The 25913-nt window shown below is 45.0% G+C and overlaps 1 protein-coding gene across 1 annotated transcript in view; it reads left to right on the top strand.

Annotated features, from left to right (window-relative positions):
• Positions 1–25913, top strand: part of LOC115461801 (C-type lectin domain family 12 member B-like) — a 179837-nt gene that overhangs the window by 94789 nt on the left and 59135 nt on the right. Inside the window, exon 7 of the mRNA XM_030191844.1 lies at positions 17998–18096. Within this exon, the coding sequence (XP_030047704.1) occupies positions 17998–18096 (99 nt within the window). The remainder of the gene's footprint in view (positions 1–17997; positions 18097–25913) is intronic.

Below are 25913 nucleotides of genomic sequence, written 5' to 3'. Positions count from 1 at the left end.
GACCTCAGGATCTACTCCTGCATATTCTCTGTCTTTCTTCCTTTTCACACAATAATTGATGGCAGATTGTGTTTGGGAAGGAGTAGAAAGGGAGCTGAAGTCTAGTCTAGAATAATAAAATTAATTTAAAGAAAACCATTCAAGCAGCTGGGTAAAGATGATATTTTAATCAAGTTAAGATATGCATGAAGAGGCAGTGCTTAAGACTACTGCCAAGGACAGTGAAGCTTACTATACTGTCTAAACTAACTTGCAATTCTAAGTGGTTTACAATCTAAAAGGAAAATGCCACAGGAGGAAAGAAACTACAATAACTGATAGGAAAGAACAACACACACATCCAAGAAATGATTAAACTCAGCCAAAAAGATTAAGAGAAGCAGAAATGAGAGAGAAAGACTAGTGGGGACATGAGGGAGACAAGGAAAAGCAATGAACCCTGCTGTCATGTTTCTCTGAAATCTTATGTAGGGTTGAAAGCTTGATAGAAAAGCCATGTTTTTACAGCAAAGTTAACTTAAAAGATAATTCCACACAGATATTCAGGGGAAAGAAATTCCATATGAAGATGGCGGTGAAGAGAAAAGCATGATGTCTGGTAGATTCCAGCTGAGCAGATTTGGGGTTATGAAGAGCGAGACAATGATCATTGATAGAACGAAGAAGACGGAAAGGAGAATATGGAATGGTAAGGGTTGCCAGATAGTCCACCAATCCTATAGATCTTAAAAGTGAGAGTTAATAGTTTGAACACTATGCTCTGTTCAATAGGTAGCCAATGATAACTTTTGAAGTAGCAGAGAGATTTGATCAAATTTCTGAGCTTGACGTAGTAATCTAATGGCTGTATTTTGTATAGATTGGAGTTTTTTAAAGTTAGCATGAGAGCAACCCAAATACACGATAATACAATAATCTCGCCTAGTGACCAATAAAGAATAAGAGAATGAAATGTGTCAGGGTCAAAGTAGTGTCAAACCGAACGCAATTGCCAAAAAACAAAGAAACCAGTCTTGCATAAGTTTGATATCGGAGGAGAGAAAGTGAGTTGAAAATCAAGAATTTTTCCTAGTAATGAAAAGAATCTACAGGTAAGATAGAAGCCCCCAAAAAGGAATAGTTGGAATACAAAGACCTCCAGTAAACTGGCAAGCCACTGTTTTTTGTTTATTCAGGACTAATATGTGCTCACAAGCAGGTTCTCAAAACTCTGCCACTGTTCCGAATAGGCCTGGAAAAATACCGCCGGATCAGCGTGGTGAAGGAACTCTGTAATTTATTTATTTATTGCTTTTGTATCCCACATTTTCTCACCTCTTTGCAGGCTCAATGTGGCTTACAATACATCATGAATAGTGGAAGTATCATAGAAAATGAACATTTAGTGTTACAGAAGGATCTTGGGCTACATGATAATGATCAAGCATGATAGTAATGTAACAAGCAAATGATGTAAGACAAATGAGATGCAAATTTAGGCGAGCTTATAGCATTGAGCATTAGGGAGTACAGTGGGAGGATAGTGTGCAGGCACGCGCGCAAGAGCATTCTGCAACTTTAATCCCAACCCCTCTTAAATTAAAAAAAAAACCTGGGTCTGGTGGACCCCTCACCCCCCCCCCCCCCCCCCCGAAAAAAAGCATAGCCCTGGTGGTCCACTACACCAGACCCCTCACCCCCAAGGACTTAAAGTCCTGGTGGTCCAGCATATTCCAGAGACCCCCCCCCTATGGAAAAATAGATAAAACATTGTGGACCAGTGGTATCCCTGTCCAGGACTCCTGAAGACTACTCTGGTGGCCTAGTGGTGGTCCCCCAGCCCCCTCATACCTTGAAGGAGGAGGAGAGGATTCCTACTTCCTACTCTTGTTGGGCATGTCATCAAAATGGATGTGCCCTGCCCTGCATGTTGCATCCTGGAATACACCGGGCAGGGCAAAACTACCATATAACTACCCATTTCTGACCATCACCTGATCACATTGACACTTCATCACCCTCCCCCTCAGTCCTGCCCAACTCTAACTACTACCTCCAGGAATCTCCAGGCAGTTGACCCCCCCACCTTATCCGCCAGTATCTCTGATCTCCTCCCGTCCATCACGTCCTCCGAGTCCGTCAACAAGGCTGTTTCCAGTTACAATGCCACTCTCTCCTCTGCCCTAGACACCCTTGCAGCATCTGTTTCCCGTCCCACTAGGCGCACTAATCCCCAGCCCTGGCTTAACCCTTGCACCCGTTACCTTCGTTCCTGCTCCCGATTGGCTGAACGCCTATGGAGGAAATCTCGTACCCATACTGACTTCATTCGCTTCAAATTCATGCTATCCTCCTTCCAGTCCTCCCTATTCCTCGCCAAACAGGACTACTACACTCATTTGACTAATTCCCTCAGCTCTAACCCTCGTCGTCTCTTTGCCACCCTCAACTCCCTCCTCAAAGTGCCCTCCGCTCCCACGCCCCCCTTCACTCTCTCCTCAATCACTGGCTGACTACTTCCGCGACAAGGTCCAGAAGATCAACCTCGAATTCACCACTAAACCTTCTCCTCCACTTCATCCTATCACCCACTCCCTCAACCAATCAACCCAGGCCTCCTTCTCCTCTTTTCCTGATATCACCGAAGAGGAAACCGCCCATCTTCTCTCCTCCTCAAAATGCACCACCTGTTCCTCAGACCCCATCCCCACCAACTTACTTACCACCATCTCTCCCATCTGTCATATCCTCAACCTCTCTCTCTCCACCGCAACTGTCCCTGACACCTTCAAGCATGCTGTTGTCACACCTCTCCTCAAAAAACCTTCACCTGACCCTACTTGTCCCTCCAACTACCGCCCCATCTCCCTCTTACCCTTCCTCTCCAAAATACTTGAACGCGCCATTCACAGCCATTGCATTGATTTTCTCGCCTCTCATACCATCCTCGATCCGCTTCAATCTGGCTTTCGCCCACTTCACTCGACAGAAACGGCATTATCCAAAGTCTGTAATGACCTGTTCCTCGCCAAATCCAAAGGTCATTACTCCATCCTCATTCTCCTTGACCTATCCGCCACTTTTGACACTGTCAATCACAACTTACTTCTTGACACACTGTCCTCTTTTGGGTTCCAGGGCTCTGTCCTCTCCTGGTTCTCCTCTTATCTCTCCCATTGTACCTTCAGAGTACACTCTCATGGTTCTTCCTCCACCCCTATCCCGCTCTCTGTTGGAGTCCCTCAGGGTTCTGTCCTTGGACCCCTTCTTTTCTCTATCTACACCTCTTCCCTGGGCTCCCTGATCTCGTCTCATGGCTTCCAGTATCATCTCTATGCTGACGACACCCAGCTTTATCTCTCCACACCTGACATCACTGCGGAAACCCAGGCCAAAGTATCGGCCTGCTTATCCGACATCGCCGCCTGGATGTCCAATCGCCACCTGAAACTGAACATGGCCAAGAACGAACTTCTTGTCTTCCCACCCAAACCCACTTCCCCTCTACCTCCACTCTCTATTTCGGTTGATAACACCCTCATCGTCCCCGTCTCATCTGCCCGCAACCTCGGTGTCATCTTCAACTCCTCCCTCTCCTTCTCTGCGCATATCCAGCAGATAGCCAAGACCTGTCGCTTCTTCCTCTATAACATTAGCAAAATCCGCCCTTTCCTCTCTGAGCACACCACCCGAACTCTCATCCACTCTCTCATTACCTCTCGCCTTGACTACTGCAACCTACTCCTCACTGGTCTCCCACTTAGCCACCTAGCCCCCCTTCAGTCCGTTCAGAACTCTGCTGCGCGTCTTATCTTCCGCCTGAACCGATACACTCATATCACCCCTCTCCTCAAGTCACTTCATTGGCTTCCGATCAGGTACCGCATTCAATTCAAGCTTCTGCTACTAACCTACAAATGTACTCGATCTGCAGCCCCTCCTTACCTCTCAACCCTCATCTCCCCTTACGTTCCTACCCGTAACCTCCGCTCTCAAGACAAATCCCTCCTTTCAGTACCGTTCTCCACCACCGCCAACTCCAGGCTCCGCCCTTTCTGCCTCGCTTCACCCCACGCGTGGAACAAACTCCCCGAGCCCATACGCCAGGCCCCCTCCCTGCCCATCTTCAAATCTCTGCTTAAAGCCCACCTCTTCAACGTCGCCTTCGGCACCTAACCTCTACACCTCTACCCAGGAAATCTAGACTGCCCAACTTGACATTTCGTTCTTTAGATTGTAACCTCTACACCTCTACCCAGGAAATCTAGACTGCCCAACTTGACATTTCGTTCTTTAGATTGTAAGCTCCTTTGAGCAGGGACTGTCCTTCTTTGTTTATTTTGTACAGCGCTGCATAACCCTAGTAGCGCTCTAGAAATGTTAAGTAGTAGTAGTAGTATAAGCGAGCTTTTCCCTTATATGATAGTTAGGTCATTCCAAGTACATCCCAGGATGCACCAGGCAGGGCACCTTAATTTTGATGACACGCCTAGGAAAAGGAAGAGTAGGACTCCTCTCCTCCACCTTCAAGGTATGAGGGAATTGGGGGTAGTCTTTGGGACCCCCCAGGAGTCCCATTGGATCACCAGGGTTTTATTTTTTTTGGGGGGGGGGTCCACCGGACCACCAGGCCTTTAATTCTCTGGGGTGGGATCTGGGGTTCACCAGACCACCAGGGGCAGGGTAGGCTTTTTATTTTTTTTGATGCATTTTTTTAAAGCGCTCTAGTCTGAGCATCATGGGGAGGGGGGGTGAGGGGAATAGGAAATAGCCTTGTTTGCATTGTCTCCCGAGCTTGTTGTTTCCTGCAGTAGGGCCTTTCGAGCATTGTGCGCTGGTAAACATAGGTCCTAGTCTGGCGCTAATGGCCTCTAGCGTCCACATTTACTTTTGAGCATTAGGACATCAGAGAGCCACTTTGAGGTTAACTCCAAACAGTCTTGAAGGGGACCAATGGATGGGTTGAAAGGGCTTGTTGAGAAAACTAGTAGGATATCATCATGGGCATAGTTTCGGGGGGGGGGGGGGGCGAGGAAGGGCAGTGCCCCCTGAAACGAGCTGAGCTGCCACACCATCCTCCAGTCCCCGGAGCCGCAGGAAACCTTAGTGAGAAAGCAGCACATACTCTGCTTTAGACCTGCCCCCAGAAACCTTTCTTTCTCTTTCAACTTCCTGTTCCCACGTAGGCAGGAAGCTGTAGGAGAGAGAAGGACTTCCGGAGCAGGTCTAAAGCAGTGTGTGTGTACTGCTTTCTGCTGAGGCTGTCGGAGGATTGGAAGACTGGGAGGGAGGGCGATAAAGGGCGCCACTGGAAGACCCCAGTGCTGTGGTGGTGGCGGCAGCGGGTGGGGGGGGGGGCTCGAACGAGATCAAGAGAGACAGGAGCGGCCTGGGCGGGAAGGGTAAAAAAAATTACACCACGGGGGGGGGGGGGGGTGAATAAGAGAGATGGAGAAGGAGCAGAAGATGAATGCGACTAGGGAGTGTGGAGGAGAGAGAGGGAGCAGAAGATGGATGGGACTAGGAGGGTGGGTGGAAGGGAGAAGGAGCAGAAGATGGATATGACTAGGTGTGGGGGGAAGGGCAACAGAAGAAGATGAGTGGGAAAGGAAGACAAGAGGAGAGAGAAGAAATGGAAAAGCCAACCTGGAAAATAATTTAGAAGACTGACACATGGAAAGTGGAAGAGAGTGAGACCAGCCCAATCAGAAAAATAAAGTGCTCAGACAACAAAGGTAGAAAAGAAAAAAATTATTTGTATTTAATATTTTTTAAAGATTGAGATGTGCCTGCTTTGTGAAATGTACAATTTATTTATTTATTTTTAGTTTTGTATTTTGCAGAGTACAGGAGGAAGAAACATTTCTGGTTCTCTGTTACCAGTCTTGGGGGGGGGGGGGGGGGGGTCTCCATTTCAGTTTTTGTGTAAATAGTTTTTTGTGGTCCACTATATTCATCTCTCTCTCTCTCTCTCTCTCTCTCTCTCTCTCTCTCTCTCTCTCTCTCTCTATATATATATATATATATAATGTGCTGACTTCATATTCAGTGTTCTAGGCTTGTGTGTGTGTTTTGAATAACTATAATGAATATGTATAAGAGGTATATATGCAAATGAATATGCTAATGTGTAATGCCTCACCCTTTGCCCCCCCCCCCCCCCCCCCCCCCCAATGAAACTGTCAAACTACACCCATGGATATCATGACTGAATAATTGTGGTTAGAGTACTTACAAATAGGTTGAAAATAAGTGAAGACAGCAGCGAACCCTGTGGAACACCACAGGCCAGAGGACAATTTGTGGGGGGGATCCATAAGCAAAAGATTTGTACAAAAACTTACTAGCTCTTCCAGATAGTGTGGAGCCAGCGTCCTGTGCAAAGACAATGCAACCTGCATAATTAATTAGCTATCAGGGTCTACAAAGAGGACAGAGCTTCCCGCACTCCTTGACAGTTGCTATAGTGATAAACAAAGGTACAGTTAAGGTATACTCAGGGCCGTGCCGACGCGGTAAGCGAGGTAAGCATGGCAGGAGGGCGCCATCCTCTGGGGGGCGCCCCGCCGCACCATGCTTACCTCGCCCTCTTCTCCCCAGATCCTTTTTTTTTGTTTAAATTTACCTCTCCGGCGCGCGGCAGCGTAGGCAGCGTTAGTGAGAAGGAGGCAGCGCTCCCCCGCCCCGACGTGTCTTCCCTTCGCTCAGTTCCGCCTTCTTCTGACGTCATTTCTGACGTCAGAAGAAGGCGGGACACAGCGAAGGGAAGACACGTCGGGGCGGGGGAGCGCCGCCTCCTTCTCACTAACACTGCCTACGCTGCCACGCGCCGGAGAGGTAAATTTAAACAAACAAAAAAAAGGATCTGGGGAGAAGAGCGCGGGTAGTGTAGCGCTCGTTTTCGGGGGGGGGGGGGGCGCCGGAGAGGCCAACTGCAGGGGGGCGCCGGAGACCCTAGGCACGGCCCTGGGTATACTCTCTCCCTACTAGATAAGAAAAGTGGGGGAAAAAAGGAATTGTCATATAAAGGCTTCCCCCGCTCCTAGGTGCTGTGTGAAAAAAAATGCCTGCACCCGCCTCCCCCTTCACACACATTGTTCCTACAAGGCAACATTTTTGGCACAAAGCCAAGGTTCACTCTGAAAAGATGTCAGTAAGTGCTTCCCCCAAAATGGACACAAGGCAAGTGTAAACTTACTGCACAGCCAGTTCCCTTTTTGTTCTGGCCTTTTTACCCACTGTGGTAAAAGGGGACCTGGCACGTGACAAAAATGGCCACCACTGCTAGTGAAGGGCTCCTTTTACCACAGCTTAGTAAAAGGGTCCCTTAGGTGTCTAGCTTTTAATATGCAGCCTCATATTGTAAGTCTATATTTGTGTTAATATTTAAATTGACTAATGTTGATCAATTAGCCTTGTATTCATTACTTAAGGTAGATATTTTGTAATTTTATTTTATATGAGTGTTATTTGGACATTGTGTTATTTTAGATATAATGTGTGTTTAGATTTATATGTTATATCATTTTAATCATCACAGTCTTAAGTGTGGTCTTATATACATTACTATTCTTACTTTTAGTTCACGGTGTTATTTTCACTAATTTGTATTTGTCATATTTTATTAATAGATTTATAGCCTCTGATGCTCCTCTCAGTAGGGCAAAACACGGCCAGTGTCGGGTTTTCTTGGTTTGCATGTCAGTAATAAAGTTTTTTTTCATCCTGGATCTGAGCTGCTTATTTTTGTTGCCATCTTTGATAATGAGTGTAACTGTTGGGCAGACTGGATGGATCGTGCAAGTCTTTATCTGCCGTCATTTACTAAGTCATGTCCTAAGAAATAAAAAAGAAGGGGTTTATTGTACTAGTGCAAGCATGGCATATTTTATTGAGTCAGACAAAGCAGTAACTGAGCAAACTGAAGAGAACACAGCAGAAGCCAGTATGGATAGTCTCTCAAAGATGCAGAACATATGTGCTTACATATAAAGCTAAGGAAAGCTAAGGAGAATTATGAGGCGTACACAAGTACTTCCTTGACTTGGAAAATCTGTGGCTCAAAGCAGAGAAGGAGATGAGTGAGGATTCAAAGGGAGACAGGCTGAGGGCCTCCCTACTGGTCAGCTTCAATAAGCAATATCAACAAAAATCATAGAAATACTGTCAATTTCTAAGCAGGAAAAATACATCAGATAGTTTGGCCCAAAGAGAGAGAGACAACAGGCCATATATCTCAAATGCCAGGCTATGGTGGCAGGAGCATTGAAAGGCACAGAAACAAATATAGCTCCTGCAGAGGAGTATCGATCCCAACACTCTGACAACTCTAGACTCGGCACTAGAACTTCTAGAAGTTGCAGGTCTTTGAAATCACACAGGAGAAGTCATTCCAACAGGTCTGCTACATGCTCTATTGCTCTTAAACTGCAAATGGATGCACTGGCTACCAAATCAAAAGTTTTTTATAGTAAAACAAAAAGCAGCCATTAAACTTCAGACACTTAAACTGGAAGAAAAGAAAGCAGTGGCTGCCACTGCATGCAGGAAAGCAGAAGTAGAGGAAGAAGAGGCAAAAGACACTGCTGAAAGTAAGAAAGCAGAGTTAGACATTGCCTTGAAGCTGCTCCAGCAAGAGAAAGAAGCTGCTGTCTTCGAGGCCATGTAAAAGCACTTGAAGAAGCCACAGGGCAGGATAGTGGGGAGGATCAGTTCAGCCACATCATCACCAAACATTCTGCCCAGCAAACAGCAGAATAGTGAAATCTCATATCCTGGCTCATAACATTCCCTCCCTATCTCAGACAGTCTGAAAATACTTGGTGTCACTATCGACCATAACCCCACACTCGAGAGCCAAGTGAACTCCACAACAAAGAAGATGTTCTATGCATTGTGGAAACTTAAATGCGTAAAACCATTCTTCCTGAGGGAAATATTTCGCAACCTAATACAGTCATTGGTACTAAGCCATGTAGATTACTGCAGCTGAATCTTTGCGGGATGCAAGGAACAACTCACAAAGAAACTCCAGACCGCTCAAAATACAGCAGCCAGACTGATTTTTGGTAAACCGTGATTCGAAAGTGCCAAACCCCTCCGAGAAAAACTGCACTGGCTCCCAATCAAAGAACGCATCACCTTCAAAATCTGCACACTGGTCCACAAAATTATCTACGGCCAAGTCCCAGGATACATGATAGACCTCATAGAACTACCAATCAGAAACATTACCAAAACATCCCGCACATACCTAAACCTCCACTACCCAAACTGCAAAGGACTGAAATACAAAGCAACCTATGCATCCAGCTTCTCCTATAAAAGCACGCAACTGTGGAACGCACTGCCAAAAGCTGTGAAAACAACCTATGACCACCTAAACTTCAGGAAATTACTAAAAACCAACCTGTTCAAAAAGGCATATCTCACTGAACCAACATAAACACCTACACCCTGCAACACAACAAACCCAAAGCTCAAAATGGACACTTCATAACCTTTTCTTTCCTCGACCCCCATTGTACTTGCAACACAGCAAAATCAAAGCTTGAAATGGACACTTTACAACCTTTCCTCTCTTCGACCCCATTGTACCTGTAACATATGTACCCTACTCGACCACAATATCACATTGTAACTGTTTCTACCGGATTGGCGAATGCCTTTATGGTACTATGTAAGCCACATTGAGCCTGCAAATAGGTGGGAAAATGTGGGATACAAATGCAACAAATAAATAAATAAAAGTGCACAATCCGTCTGATTCAGAAGAGTCATCAAACTCTGATTAAGCATGTTCTTCTACACCAGAGTCTAATTTACCCGGAAGAAGAAAGCCCAATCAAAGCACACTATGGATGCAGGCTGCCATCACAGTGATCCACAAGCTTATTTGCGTACAGATACACTACCATTGGCTATTGCTCCAGGAAAGTGCACTAAAGGAAACATTTCCTTTGAACCACAGACTCTGGCGCTACCCAAGAACTGGACTCAGCTAAAAGTTGAGCAGTTGCACCCAGCAAAACACCCTCTGATTGAGCAAGAGTCACCTGACCAGCCACACTCCACTCCTGACTTCAGACAAACCCCAGCAAACAGCCAGCCACAGACACCTACTACCAGCACGCTGGAAACTTCAGAAAAAGAGGATCTAGCAATATAATACACAGCTTGCAAAATGTTGGTGAATATGGGCTTACCCACTTCAATGTCTGCCCTGACAAGTATAGCAGATGGAAATCTGACTTTAAGGATTCCATGGTAATTATGAAGCCCACCCCGAGCCAAGAAATGAATATGATAATAAAATGGCTGGGAACAGTCAGCCAAGTATGTGCAGGGATTACCAGATGCTTGCATGACCCCTCAAGAAGTTTGAAAGAAATGTGGGACAGTTCTATCGCCAGTGCTATGGCAGCCCAGAAGCTATCCAACAGGCATTGATGAAGAGAATAAGGAGATTCCCAAAGGTCACAAATAACGGTAATAACAAGTTACAGGGATTAGGAGACCTGTTCCAGGAACTGGAAACACTCAAAGCTGATCCAAACCTTCCTGGCCTGTACTACTTGGATACAGCTTGGGGCATATATATCCATATAAACACCATATCTTATCTCCGTATAAACAACTTCCCTTAAAAGTTTATCACAGAAATTTATCACTTAGATGTACGCTAATACAATAATATGATATACGTTCCTGAACTGTGAAATAACTCTCTAAATATACTTAATGTCCTCAGTAAACTGCTCAAAGTAATGAAGGCGCACTTATCTCAGTGCTGCTGGGTGTGTGCACCGCACCCAGCAGGCTTAAAATTCTCTCAGCGTCTCTCAACTTTTCAGCAAGTCACCAGCTATTAACAAGTTCAACATTGGTATTATTTGAATCGTGGTGCTTTTGTGTATTTTGGCGCTTTTGTGTATTTTGGCTTTCAGAACATTTCAAGTTCCTGATGAAGATTCATTGAAACTTTGCAGTGGAACTCGTTATGAAACCGGCTACAGAAGAGAGTTTGGAATAGCTGGTGACTTGCTGAAAAGTTGAGAGACGCTGAGAGAATTTTAAGCCTGCTGGGTAAGGGAAGTTGTTTATACGGAGATAAGATATGGTGTTTATATGGAGATAAGATAAAAACAATAGCTTGCTTATATGGAGATATGATAAAACAACAAGAACAGCAGAAGGTTTAAAAAGCAGAATTTTTTTCGTTAAAATACAAACAGAAAATATACTTCTAGAATTTGGAGGAGAGAAGAGTTAATTTTTAAAATACAAACATAGGATACACTTCCAGAACTTGTGATAGGATGTGAAAAAACAGAGAGGGGTCATATCCCCTTGAGTATTGAGAACATTGATATGCGTGGAGAGGCATAATCAAACGGGGCGCCCAAGTTTTCATGAGGGCATCCTCGCAGGGCGTCCCCGCAAAGGGGCGGGGAAACCCATATTATCGAAACAAGATGGGCATCCATCTTTCATTTCGATAATACGGTCAGGGACGCCCAAATCTCAACATTTAGGTCGACCTTAGAGATGGTCGTCCTTAGAGATGGTCGTCCCCGGTTTTCGGTGATAATGGAAACCAAGGACGCCCATCTCAGAAATGACCAAATGCAAGCCCTTTTGGGAGGAGCCAGCATTCGTGGTGCACTGGTCCCCCTCACATGCCACGATACCAACCAGGCACCCTAGGGGGCACTGCAGTGGACTTCACAAATTGCTCCCAGGTGCATACCTTGGGTGCTGAGCCTCCCAACCCCCCCCCCCAAAAAAAAAAATCCACTCCCCACAACTGTACAACACTACCATAGCCCTAAGGGGTGAAGAGGGGCACCTAGATATGGGTACAGTGGGTTTGTGGTGGGTTTTAAAGGGCTCACATTTACCACCACAAGTATAACAGGTAGGGGGGGGATGGGCCTGGGTCCGCCTGCCTGAGGTGCACTGCACCCACTAAAACTGCTTCAGGGACCTGCATACTGCTATCAGGGAGCTGGGTATGACATTAGAGGCTGGCAAAAAATATTTTTAAAGTTTTTTTTTTTTTTTTTTAGGGTGGGAGTGTGGGTTAGTGACCACTGGGGGAGTAAGGGGAAGTCATCCGCGATTCCCTCCGGTGGTCATCTGGTCAGTTCGGGCACCTTTTTGAGGCTTGGTCGCAAGAAAAAATGGACCAAGTAAAGTCGGCCAAGTGCTCGTCAGGGACACCCTTCTTTTTTCCATTATCGGCCGAGAATGCCCATGTGTTAAGCGCGCCCCAGCCCGCCTTTGCTATGCTTCCGAAATGCCCCCATGAACTTTGGTCATCCCTGCGATGGAAAGCAGTTGAAGGCGCCCAAAATCGGCTTTCGATTATGCTGATTTAGGCGACCCTGAGAGAAGGACGCCCATCTCCCGATTTGTGTCGAAAGATGGGCACCCTTCTCTTTCGAAAATAAGCCTGATAAGGCTTATTGAGTATACTAGTAAAAGAGGCCCGTTTCGGAAAGAAATGAAACGGGCGCTAGCAAGGTTCCACGCCCCCTTCCATACCTCCCTCCCTCCCTCCCTCTCTCTCTCTCCTCTGAGTAGCCCCCTCCCCTCCGAGTTCCATGCCCCCTCCCTCCCTCTCCTCCAAGTTCTAGGCACTCCTCTCCTTTGAGTTCCAGGGCCCCCTGCCCCCTCCCCTTCGAGTTCCAAGCCCCCTCTTCCTTCCCCTTCGAGTTCCAGGACCCCTCCTCTCCCCTTCGAGTTCCAGGATGCCCCTTCCGCCCTCCTCCCCTTGTTCCACCCCCCATCGTCCAAGTTCCAGACCCCCGCACCTCCCTCCCTCTCGCTCTCTCCCCTCCTACTGCAAGCACGACCTGTCCTCCAGCAGCCCCTCGCCTTCCTGCGTGCTGGCTGTAATTTAAAAATTCTAACCTTCGGGGTCCGGCGTCTGCAGTGAAGGCGAGCGGCGCTTCAGACTGCCTTCCCATGTGTCTTAGCTCTGCCTCTGGTCCCGTCCTTTCCAGAAACAGGAATTGAGGGCGGGACCAGAGGCAGAGCTGAGACACATGGGAAAGCAGTCTGAAGCGCTGCTCACCTTCACTGCAGACGCCGAACCCCGAGGTAAGAATTTTTAAATTACAGCCGGCACACAGCAAGGTGAGGGGCTGCTGGAGGACAGGTCGTGCTTGCAGTCGGAGGGGAGAGAGAGAGAGGGAGGGAGGCATGGGGTTGTGGAACTCGGAGGGGAGGGAGGGGGCGTCCTGCAACTGGAAGGGGAGGGGGTATCCTGCAACTGGAAGGGGAAGGGGCGTCCTGCAACTGGATGGGGAGGGGGGCCTGGAACTCGGAGGAGAGGGAGGGAGGGAGGTAGGGGGCATGGAACTCAGAGGGGAGGGGGCTGGAACTCGGAGAGGAGGGCCTACAACTCGGAGAGACGGAGGGGTGACTCTACTCACCTCCGCTGGCTGGTGCTGGCTTCCCTTCCCTCTCACTGATCCACCCTCTGACATCATCGCCAGGGCGGACCAATGGGAAGTGTGTTACGAATCCAGGCATCCAGACGGAGGTGCGAATTATTATATAGGATGAGTGGACAGACTTTGAAGTTTAAATGATTTATTATTTAGGTGATTTTTCCATATGAATTTGGGAGCACTGGTTTTGTTTGCTCTCATTATATAAAAATTTTTTTGGAGAAGTTCGATGATCAATAAACTTGTCCACCCTTAGGAGCAGATATTACCTTTTGGTGCTGCTCCATTTGCGTGAGTTAACACTCTGAGAATCTCTCCTTCACTTTCAATTTTTTTTTTCTTTAGGATCCATATTTTGGACATTTGATTCATAATTCTTCAAAGTTAGTCTTCTCATAGTTCTCTTTAAGTTAGGACTCTGGTTTGCATTTTATTATTGTAACTTCTACCAGAGGGATAGTTGGGAATTATATTGAGCCATAAGAGAAAAATGGTCATCAGTAGGTGCCAAATATAAAGAGAACCACCAAGAGACGTTTCCTCCCTTCCCTGTCTTTGTGAAGTTTATCTGGGACCTGGCTTCATGTTTGATGTACCTGAAAGTGGGCAAGACTGGTTACTTCTTGAATGAAAGGCTAGTCAAGAAGTACGACAACACCAGAAAACGTATAGCTGTACACATGACAGATGTGTTGCCCATAGCAGCCCCACCATCTGATCGTCCTCCTACTAAAGAGAAAGTAGAGGATCCAGACAGACAGTGTTCTATACATAAGAAACCTCATCCTCTCAAGAAATGTCGAAGGTTTAGGGAAAAACCCTTGAGAGAATGTAAAGTACTGTTGAAAAACTACAGAATCTGTTACAAATGCTGTTTTTCATCCAAGCATATATAGCTAACAGCTGTAAAGCAGCCATCGAGTGTGCAAAGTGCAATAGTGACCTGCATGTCACAAGAATGCATCATGGTTCCACTACCATTCCAGACACCCAGAACACGACTTCCTAAAAACAGAGAGCAAGCTCTCTCTCTCTCTCGTCTTACTTCATTGCTGAAACCAAAGACAAAACAGCACTTTAAAACATTTATGCAGAACATGCTGGATAATGGCCATTAAGAGCCAGCTCCACTGGAAAATATTGGTACTGATCTGTATGCTGGTCTGCTAAGAATACCTATTATACCTGAAGCTGTGGTAGAGCCTGGTATCCCCTTCCAGTTTCACTATCAAGGAACAGGGAGAGGGACAGCAGCCACTGAGAGATTAAGGAGGTGTCATGCCTTAATCCCTCTAGTGGTCAGCTGCTCAATTAGAGCACCTTTTTGTACCCTGGACATGACTGAAAAAGGTCTAAGTAAAGACATCCTCCGTTTTGGCTTTTTGAGACAGCCATATGCTTCAAAAATAGGTGCCTAATTATCTGAAATTTAGGAGCAAATTGAAACATTTTTTTTATCTTCTATATATTACTGAATTGTTTTCAATGTTATGATGATCGCTACCTATTAGGTAATTTCTTCCTAGTGTTATCTGCTGGTAAATCGTGGTGTATGGATTACTAGACTTGGTTTGTAGAACTATCCAGATTTGCTAGGAGGAGGGATGGTAGTAGTGAGAAGGTGAAGAACCTGACCCAGAAGGAGGCATTGAGAAAATGAGTGACAGGGGATCTCATAGTTGAGGTGGAGTTTAAAGGTTATAAAAGTTGCAGTGTTAGTGAGGTTATCAATAGAAATCAAACAAAATAAAACATGGAAAAGAAAATAAGATGATACCTTTTTTATTGGACATAACTTAATACATTTCTTGATTAGCTTTCGAAGGTTGCCCTTCGTCAGATCGGAAAAAGCAAATGTAGTAGCAGATAGTATATATGAGTGAGACATCTAAGCATTACTTTGACAGTCTGGCAGGGTGGAAGGGAGGGGGTAGGTAGGAGGTATGCATGGGGACATCAAAGCATTTCATTGATATTCTAACAGGATAGGTGTGGATAGGTGAGAGGAGGGTGATCAACAGAGAAATACAACCTTATGGTTTATAATGGGCTAGAAAACCCAGATCCTTGTTAGGTCCTGTCTATAGGATGTCAAAATATTCAATCATTCTGACTTCAAAGGTCTTTCATTCCTGTATTCTTACTGTGAAATCACTGGTGCAGTGTTCTGGTCCTGTAAAGTGTTGTCCCACAGGGGTAGGAACCTGACTGGCACCGGCTAGTTAGTGTTAGTGAGCACATGGTTTTTGGTTGCCTTCAGCCCTGCCAGGACCCATGAGGAGAGAGGGGGTATCCTGGTCAGGCCCAATAACCTAAGGCTGAATCACGAGGTAGTTTCTGCAAACAAGAGCAGTATCTGTGAGGAGAGCTCCAGGTGGGTAGAAACGGTTAATCCCCCCAGTGCAGGAAGAAGCCTGCGTAGTGCCAGAGGCAGCAGCTTGTGGAAGTGCACCTCTGGAAGAAGAGGATGGACAAGGAGGTCTGGTCCTGAGGAAGTCCAGCAGCCGAGTAAAAGCTCAGCAGAACAGCTTGCTGCGGAAAGAGCAGAAAGCTACAGTCTTGGATTGTTCTGCCAGTAAGGATGGGTATTGGAGGACTGGAGGAAGCTGTAAATATGTAAATACCCTAGGATTTATTAAGAGACTGTAAATTCAGTTGTAAGAAACCTTTTCACCAAAAGTCTTGGACTGCCACAAAACCTTTTTCAGCAAATATGAACTGTTTTTTAATAAGAAAAGTATGACGTTTAGATATCTGCCTATTGCAGTGTTCTAGTAAAGTTATCTTTTTGCATTTATTATAATAAAACCTGGGGTGGAGAGTATGGGTATTGAATTCAATTTATTTATTTATTTAGTGCATTTGTATCCCACATTATCCCACCTCTTTGCAGGCTCAATGTGGCTTACAATTCATCATGGATACTGGAGGTAGAAGAGAATTTACAATTGGTTTTACAGACGGTTTTGGGTTACATGGTGGTGAAATACATGATAGTTTTAAAGCAAAAGACATTAAAGAACATTTCTGGATATATTAATGATTGTGCAGTTACACGTGTTGATCTTTGTGATATATTTTGTCGAAGAGATAAGTTTTCAATAGTTTGCGGAAGTTGGTCAATTCATAGACCGTTTTCAGGTTGCGTGGCAACGCGTTCCAGAGCTGTGTGTTTGCATAGGAAAAGGTTGATGCATGCATTAATTTGTATTTCAAGCCTTTACACTTGGGAGGATGAAGATTGAGGAATGTGCGGGAAGATATTTTTGCGTTTCTGGGTGGTAGTTCTGTTAGGTCTGACATGTATGCTGGGGCGTCATCATGGATGATTTTATGGACTAGGGTACAAAGTTTGAATGTGATGCGTTCTTTGAGTGGGAGCCAGTGTAGTTTTTCACATAGGGGTTTTGCGCTTTCGTATTTTGATTTGCCAAATATTAGTCTGGCTGCTGTGTTCTGGGCTGTCTGGAGTTTTTTAAGTATTTGCTCTTTGCAGCCGGCGTAGAGTGAGTTCCAATAGTCCAGATGACTAAGTACCAATGATTGTACCAGGTTGCGGAAGACACTCCTTGGAAAAAATGGTCTGACTCTTTTTAGTTTCCACATTGAATGAAACATCTTTTTAGTTATGTTTTTCGCATGATTCTCAAGTGTTAGGTGTCGGTCAATGGTGACTCCAAGAATTTTTAGGGTATCCGAAACTGGTAGACTTAGTTTAGGTGTGTTGATGGTGGTAAATTTCTTCTTGTTATATTGCGAGGTGAGTACTAGGCATTGGGGTTTTTCTGCATTAAGTTTCAGTTGAAATGCATCTGCCCAGGAGTTCATAGTATGTAGGCTTTGGTTGATTTCATTGGAGATTTCTCTTAGATCTTGTTTGAATGGGATAAAGATCGTTACATCATCAGCGTATATATATGGGTTTAGACTCTGATTCGATAGTAGTTTAGCCAGAGACTATTAGAGAGTTAATAAAGAATATGGCTTAAAACCTTATGGCCTACTGGGATCAAGCCCATCCCTGGCTTGCATCCAGCTGAGTGAAAGAAGAAACTTTTGTTTGTGGCCCTGGTTCGGGTACCTGATCCGAAGAGTTAGTCAGTGGTCAGGACTTGATAAGGGAGACAATGGTTACACTAGTATTGTACTAGCTTCTTTTACTGTGAACTGCACAGAACCAGATGTCTGGGTGACAGCGGTATACAAAACTTTTATAGTATTGTACTGTATTTTATATAAATATTTTTAAAAATAATCAGATGAGAGGAAGGGGAGAATCTTATGAACTTTATAGAGTAAGAAGCCTAGAGAGGTCTAGATAATGGAGGAATTAGGCAAAAGTGGGGAAGGAGAAGATGAAACTGAGGTAGACAGTTATGAAAACAAAAGATTAGAGGGATGTCTTTGAAACAGTGAAAGTAACAGTCAAAAGATATCAATGCATTGTGTATGAACAGAAAGAGAGAAGAGCAGGAATTATGGCTCCTTACTTGACTAAATAAGAGATGATAAACTGATTTATTCAAGAGTCTTCTTTAGTTTTCTCTCTTTTATTTGCCAGGGTTCTCAGTCCTCAAAATCTGTGTGTCACACATTTTACTCATCCTGCTGGTGGCCTGTGTCTGTCTGCTAGCAACAAGCATAGCATTGGGAGTACAACGTAAGTAACGGACTCAGCTTTGTAGCTATTATTATCCTGCTTTCATGATAGGGAGGAATACAAATAATATAAATTATTTTAAAGCAATGGATTATCACTGTACTTCTGCAACCCTTTTTGCCCATTGAACATTGTAATGGGTTACTTTTAGTATAATTTACATTTTCTAGGGAGGTCAGGGCTGGGATCAGTGGGTACTGCACAGTAATCTGCTCATTCAGCACTCTTCTTTAATCAAGTAGAGAGGTGTGGTAGCCGTGTTAGTCCACTCTTAAAGGTTATCAATAGAATTTAAACAAAATAAAACATGGAAAAGAAAATAAGATGATACCTTTTTTATTGGACATAACTTGATACATTTCTTGATTAGCTTTTGAAGGTTGCCCTTCTTCGTCAGATAGGAAATAAGCAAATGTGGTAGCAGATAGTATATATGAGAGAAACATCAAAGCATTCATTACTTTGACAGTCTGACAGAGTGGGAGGGTGGGGGTATGCATGGGGACATCAAAGCATTTCATTGATATTCTAACAGAATGGGTGTTGGTAGGTGAGAGGAGGGTGATAAATAGAGAAATAAACAGAGAAATACAGCTTTATGGTTTATAATGAGTTAGAAAACCCAGATCCTTATTAAGTCCTGTTTGTTGGGTGTCAAAATATTCAATCATTCTTATTTCAAAGGTCTTACGTTCCTGTATTGTTTTAAAATTACCTTTCAGTATTCATACTGTGAAATCACTGGTGCAGTGTTCTGGTCTTGTGAAGTGTTGGCCCACAGGGGTGGGGGCTTGACTGGCACCGGCTATTTTCATGTGATGTCTGTGCAGATTGAATCTTGTCTTAAGCATCTGGCCTGTTTCTCCAATATAGCATCCTTCGTTACATTTTTTTACACTGAATGATATATACCACATTGGAAGATGAGCATGTAAAATAGTCCTTTATGTTGAATATTTTTCCTTTGTGAATGACTGTGGGGTCTTGTGAAATGTTTTGGCATAGTTTGCAGCTGGCTGTGTTACACGGAAATGTGCCCTTTTCTTTTTCAGTCTGTGTTGGAAGTTTACTTCTGATCAGCTTGTGTTTTAAATTTGGTGGCTGTCGGAAGGCCAGCGCTGGTGGGGATGGGAATATCTCTTTCAGTAATTCATCTTCCTGGAGTAGGGGCTTTAGGTCTCTTATGATTTTCCTCAGTTTTTCCAGCTCTGGGTTGTATGTCACTACAAGGGGAATTCTGTTGGTGGCTTTTTTTTTCTTTGTACTGTAGCAGATTTTCCTTGGGTGTTTTGAGGGAGGAGGCAATATTCTTGGAGATTATTTTGGGGTTGTAGCCTTTCTGTTTGAAGGATGCAGTCAGGGTTTCAAGGTGTCTGTCTCTATCCTCTGGGTCCGAGCAGATACGGTGGTATCTTGTGGCTTGGCTGTAAATAATGGATCTTTTTGTATGTGAAGGGTGGAAGCTGGAGTTGTGGAGGTAGCTGCATCTGTCTGTGGGTTTCTTGTATATAGATGTTTGTATACAGCCATCACTGATTGAGACTGTGGTGTCCAAATTTGGACCGAATTCGAATTATTATCAGAAGACCTCATCTCTGAAACACTTAAACGATTTGCTAAATCCTACTGCAAACTAGACAAATGCCCAAACAACCTCATGAAATCAGCTCCTCGGCAATTTGTAATAGACCTAACGAACCACGTAAACTTCATGCTACAAAACGGACTCTTCCCAAAGGAAAAAGGAAAAATCTTACTCACCCCAATACCCAAAGATACAAAGAAAAGCGCAAGTGAAATAACCAATTACAGACCAGTAGCATCCATACCACTAATAACCAAAATAACCGAAGGGATGGTAACAAAACAACTTACAAACTATTTAAACAAGTTCTCAATACTGCATGATGCCCAATCAGGATTCCGATCGAACCACAGCACAGAAACAGTACTAATTACCCTAATGACTAAATTCAAACAAATAATCGCAACCGGCAACAACATACTTCTCCTACAATTCGACATGTCAAGTGCCTTTGATATGGCCGACCACGGAATTCTATTGCACATACTTGAATACTTTGGCATCGGAGGAAATGTCCTAAACTGGTTCAAGGGGTTCCTAACCCTGCGTTCATATCAAGTCACATCAAAGTCAAATACGTCCGCTTCATGGATACCTGAATGTGGAGTACCGCAAGGATCACCCCTCACCAACCATTTTCAACATAATGATGATCCCATTGGCAAAACTCCTATCAAATCATAACCTCAACCCATATATATACGCAGACGATGTAACAATATACATCCCTTTCAAACAAGATATCAAAGAAATATCCAACGAAATCAACCAAAGTCTACACATCATGAACACCTGGGCAGATGCATTTCGACTGAAACTAAACGCGGAAAAAACTCAATGCCTAATACTCACCTCCCAATACAACACGAATGAATTTACCACCTTAAACACACCAAAACTAAACCTTCCCATCTCAGAAACTTTAAAAATCCTTGGAGTCACTATTGATCGCCACCTAACACTCGAAACCCATGCAAACAACACAACCAAAAAGATGTTCTACTGCATGTGGAAACTGAAAAGAATAAGACCATTCTTCCCAAGATCCGTCTTTCGCATCCTAGTGCAATCTCTCCTACTCAGCCATCTGGATTACTGCAATTCACTATACGCAGGTTGTAGAGCAAATACTGAGGAGACTTCAAACAGCCCAGAACAAAGCAGCCAGACTCATCTTCGGAAAACCGAAATACGAAAGTGCAAAACCCTTACGAGAGAAGCTACACTGGCTCCCACTCAAGGAACGCATTACTTTTAAAGTATGCACATTAGTCCACAAAATCATCCACGGTGAATCTCCAGCCTACATGTCTGACTTAATAGACCTACCACCCAGGAACGCTAAAAGATCATCTCGAACTTTCCTTAACCTCCACTTCCCTAATTGCAAAGGCATAAAATACAAGGCGCTGCACGCATCAACCTTTTCTTACATAAGCACGCAATTCTGGAATATACTACTGCGCAACTTGAAAACAATCCACGAACTAACCAACTTCCGCAAATTACTAAAGACTCATCTCTTTGATAAAACTTACTGTAAGGATCAATAGACATGAAGTCCACACTTACTGTTCCAGAAATACACCAATACATTCTTTTCTGAACTCTCATCTCCCGTAATTTTATCACACTAAAACCTTCACTCACAAAAAATGTTATACCGAATGTTCATTTGCTAAGGTTCTATTACCCTATTAATTTCCTGTTGTCTCTTTCCATTGTTCCATTGTTCTTTTCCTTGTCCTATTCCCTAACGATACCTCGACTCTGCCTTCGCTTAAATTCTCACAATGTAATCCATAACTGAATTGTAACAAATTGTATTTCCATTATTTACAATGTATTGTAAGCCACACTGAACCCGCAAATAGATGGGAAAATGTGGGATACAAAAGCAATAAAATAAATAAATTAAATAAATCTCCTTATCCCTTTGCCCTGCAATATAAGTCTACCAGATGTTTGGCAAGCAAATCTGGAATACATGTGTAATCCCCTGTTAAGGTGAGGATTATTAAAAGAGTAAATCCCTGTGGGGAGTGACTGGGAAGTCCCTGGGTGGGACGAAGCCCAGCCTAAGGGGAGTGTTTCTGAAATAAAATGTGAAGAGAAAGTGCCCTGAAACGGAAGAGTGATAAGAGGGGAGTAGTTAGAAGGAGATAAAAAGAATTGTTACTATTTGCCCTTTAAAGGGGTCTTTGTGCTTTGGTTGCCTGATTGTCCCCTGCCATTGACCTGGAGGAGTAAAGGGAAATCCCAATTTAGGAGAAACAAAACCATTTGGCTGTAAAAAAAAAAAGTTGTGGCTCAGCAAAGCGGCAACTGTGAGGAGGAGAGCTACAGGTGGGCAGAGGAGAGACCCAGTCTGTGGGATAGGAGCCAAGGAGTGTCCATCCAAGGACCAGGGTAAATCAATGCAAAGGTCACCTTGGAGGGAGATCAGGCCAGGAGCGTCTGGACCTGTAAAAGTGAGGAGCACAGCCTTTGGGACAATATTCTCTGGGATAGGCATGGACAGGAGCCCTTGAAAGAAAGTGCCCCTTTAAATATACCTGAGGAGAATAACAGAAGTCTGGGATTGAGTTGTGCTGGAGTTTATTAAGTGACTGTGACTGTGAAGAAGGTTAAAGTCTGCTTGTTGCAGAGGTTGCAATAAACCCTTCGGAGTGCCCTGTAGTTGGAGTATTTGGAAAACCGAGTTAGGAGACATAATTTGAGACTGCTCAACTTTCCCAGGTCGCCTTTGATTTCACCTGTAGACATGGTTAAAAAATATTTTATTGAAATCCTGGGAATGTCAGGTGATTCTTTACCACCTATAACTCAAGCCCAGTATTTGCTGGTCTCGGGGAAATTACCTGATAAGATCCTTCCAGATCAAGCTGGAGATGGAATGAACCTCACCTAAATGCCGGGAGCTCCGGGGCGTCGAGAGAAGTGAGCAACCGAGAAGTGTCGACGTCGAGAGGACCGCTCCCCGATGCGTTGATCTCGTGGAAGCCCGATACCTCCTCCCGAGCCTCGACAGATTATGCCACCGGCTGTTCCACCAACCCCTCAGCCTTTTCCGATGGCGGCTCTCGACAAACGCATCCGGGCCCTGCTTCCAGAGCTACTGGAGGGATTGCTATGCCAGTCTACTTCGGTGTCGGGGGTGCTTGTGCCTTCCATGCCGCTGACTGCAGCGGCATCTGGCCCTTCTCCTGCAGAGAGCTCCTAAGCCTTGGTGCCGCCTGCGGCATCGACGTCTGCTGCCACCCTGGTTGACTCCCCTTCGACATCAGTGGAGGAAGCTTCACCACAGTCTAGGCGGGCGTCGACTTCTCGACATTGCCATCGAGGACATCGTTCCTCGGCGTCGAGGCAGGCTCAGTCTCGGAGTGCCCTGAGGGAGGTCTTATCCGATACTGAAGAGGAGCGTTCGTGGGAGTCAGAGGAAGACCCCAGGTACTTTTCTTCTGATGAGTCCTTTGGGATTCCCTCTGAAACTTCCCCTCCACCAGAAAGGAGACTATCTCCACCGGAGACTCTGTCCTTTACATCATTTGTCCGGGAAATGGCTACGGCTATTCCTTTCCCTATGGAGGTTGAGGATGAGCCCAGGGCTGAGATACTCGATGTCCTGGATTATCCTTCTCCACCTAGAGAGGCTGTGACGGCTCCTCAACATAAGGTAATGAAGGAAGTCCTTATGCGGAACTGGTCTTTCCCTCTGTCTGGCCCTGTGGTCCCTAAGAAAACTGAATCCCAGTATCGGATCCACGGTGAACCTGGATTGATGAGGGCTCAGTTACCCCACAATTCCATGGCCCCCAAGAGAGCCACTAGAGACTATGCTTCAGTGCCCCCAGGCAGAGAAGCTAGGACTCTTGATTCTTTTGTGGCTGAGGGGAGATATGATAGAGGTCTATAAAATAATGAGTGGAGTTGAACGGGTAGATGTAAAGCGTCTGTTCACGCTTTCCAAAAATACTAGGACTAGGGGGCATGCGATGAAGCTACAATGTAGTAAATTTAAAACGAATCGGAGAAAATTTTTCTTCACTCAACTTGTAATTAAACTCTGGAATTCATTGCCAGAGAATGTGGTAAATGCGGTTAGCTTAGCGGAGTTTAAAAAAGGTTTGCACGGCTTCCTAAAGGAAAAGTCCATAGACCGTTATTAAAAACAAGCAGACCCTCCTTACACAGTGATCTTCACTATTTTTGTGGGAGCCACACTGACAAAAATGTTAGTCAGGGAAGTGCTGGGTAAAGCAGATGGTCCCCACAGTCCTGAGCATTAATGGACAAGGGAGGGGAGATAAGAACATAATAGCCATACTGGGTTAGACTAATGGTCCATCTAGCCCAGTATCCTGGTTTCATCGGTGGCCAATCCAGGTCGCAGGTACCTGGCAGAATCCCAGATAGTAGCAAGATTTATTCTGCTGATCCCAGGGCAAGCAGTGGTATCCCCTATGTCTATCTCGATGGCAGACTATGGCCTTTTCCTCCAGGAACTTGTCCACACCTTTTTTAAACCCAGATGAACTAACTGCTGTAACAACATTCTCTGGCAACAAGTTCCCTCTCTAATGATGAAGCTAGTGCAACTGCTTAGGCACACTTAGAGCAATGTGCTTAAATAAAATGAAGTTTGGTTCTCCTGACTATCTCTCAGCCCATCTTGTCTCTCCCAATGCACATTTCCCCCAAAACTCTCTTCCCCCAATGCACATTTTTCCCCAACTCTTGCACTATCCATGCTCTGTTCTCTTCCAGCCTAATGGGGCTCTCAGTGAGCTTTATCTGTGTGGTGTTCAAGCTTTCATTGATAACGCTGTCTTGAAAAACTAGCATGGGAGTTTTGCAAAAACAACGTACGAGCACCTAAGTTTCCAGAAAGAACTAAAAACAAACCTGTTTAAAAAGGCATACCCCACCAACCCAACATAAAAACCCAAGTCCCTGCGACACTGCAAAACCAAAGACTGTAATGGACACACCTTAACCTCATCCCCTCTCCCTAACTTCCCCCTATGTATCTACCAAACATGATCCTTCTTACCATCAATAACACCTGTATTTGTTCACACCGCAACTGGCGAACACCGTTACGGTACCATGTAAGCCACATTGAGCCTGCAAATAGGTGGGAAAATGTGGGATACAAATGAAACAAAATAAATAAAAAAATGGACTTGGGGAAAATCCACTATTTCTGGGATAAGCAGTATAAAATGTTTTGTACATTTTTGGGATCTTGCCTGGCAGTTGTGACCTGGATTGGCCACTGTTGGAAACAGGATGCTGGGCTCAATGAACCTTTGGTCTTTCCCAGTATGGCAATACTTACGTACTTATCCTGGATCATTCGGTCCAGCAGCGGATGGTGGATGTTCCTAGCCGGGGGGATAACCCTTTTGGTGAGAAAGTAGAGGATCTAGTTGACCAGATCAAGAAGCACAATGATGCTATGGATTCTCTCTCCCTCCAGGCTTCTTCTGCTACTACCTCCTCGTCTAGGAGGTTTTTTGGCGGGAAGAGGAGTGCTCCCTATTCCTATGCTAGGCGTAGGTACATTCCTGCTTCTCGGCAGCCTGCCCAGGCTCAGTCCCAGTGCGCTCGTTCTCGTCATCAGCGTGCACCTAAGGCCACTGTGGCTCCCCAGCAAAAGCAAGGGACGGGCTTTTGACTGGCTCCAGTTCAGCATAGCCTCAGTAAATGTGTCCATACCAGACGACTTGCCGGTTGGGGGGAGGTTAATGCTTTTTCTCCAAAGGTGGCCTCTTATATCCTCCGACTGGTGGGTTCTTCAAATTGTCCGCTTAGGATACACCCTCAATCTGGAATGCAAGCCTCCAAATTGCCCACTGGGAGTTCACTCCTACAACTCCCAGCACAAGCAGGGACTTGCAGAGGAACTCTCCGCCCTTCTACAGGCCCAAGCGGTCAAACCCGTTCCACCAGGGGAAGAAGGGCTGGGACTCTATTCCAGGTACTTCCTTGTGCAAAAGAAAACAGGGGGGATGCGTCCCATCCTAGACCTAAGGGCCCTGAACAAATTTCTTATCCGAGAAAAGTTCAGGTTGGTTTCCCTAGGCACCCTTCTTCCCATGATTCAGGAAAACGATTGGCTATACTCTCTGGACTTAAAGGATGCTTACACACACCTCTCGATACTTCCAGCGCACAGGAAGTGTCTTCGATTTCGGCTGGGAACACAGCACTTTCAGTACCATGTACT

Source organism: Microcaecilia unicolor, chromosome 2 (genome assembly GCF_901765095.1).
Source record: "Microcaecilia unicolor chromosome 2, aMicUni1.1, whole genome shotgun sequence".
NCBI classification, from domain to species: domain Eukaryota; kingdom Metazoa; phylum Chordata; class Amphibia; order Gymnophiona; family Siphonopidae; genus Microcaecilia; species Microcaecilia unicolor.
The sequence above is the reverse complement of the archived record's forward strand: the minus strand, read 5'-3'. Positions and strand labels throughout refer to the sequence as shown.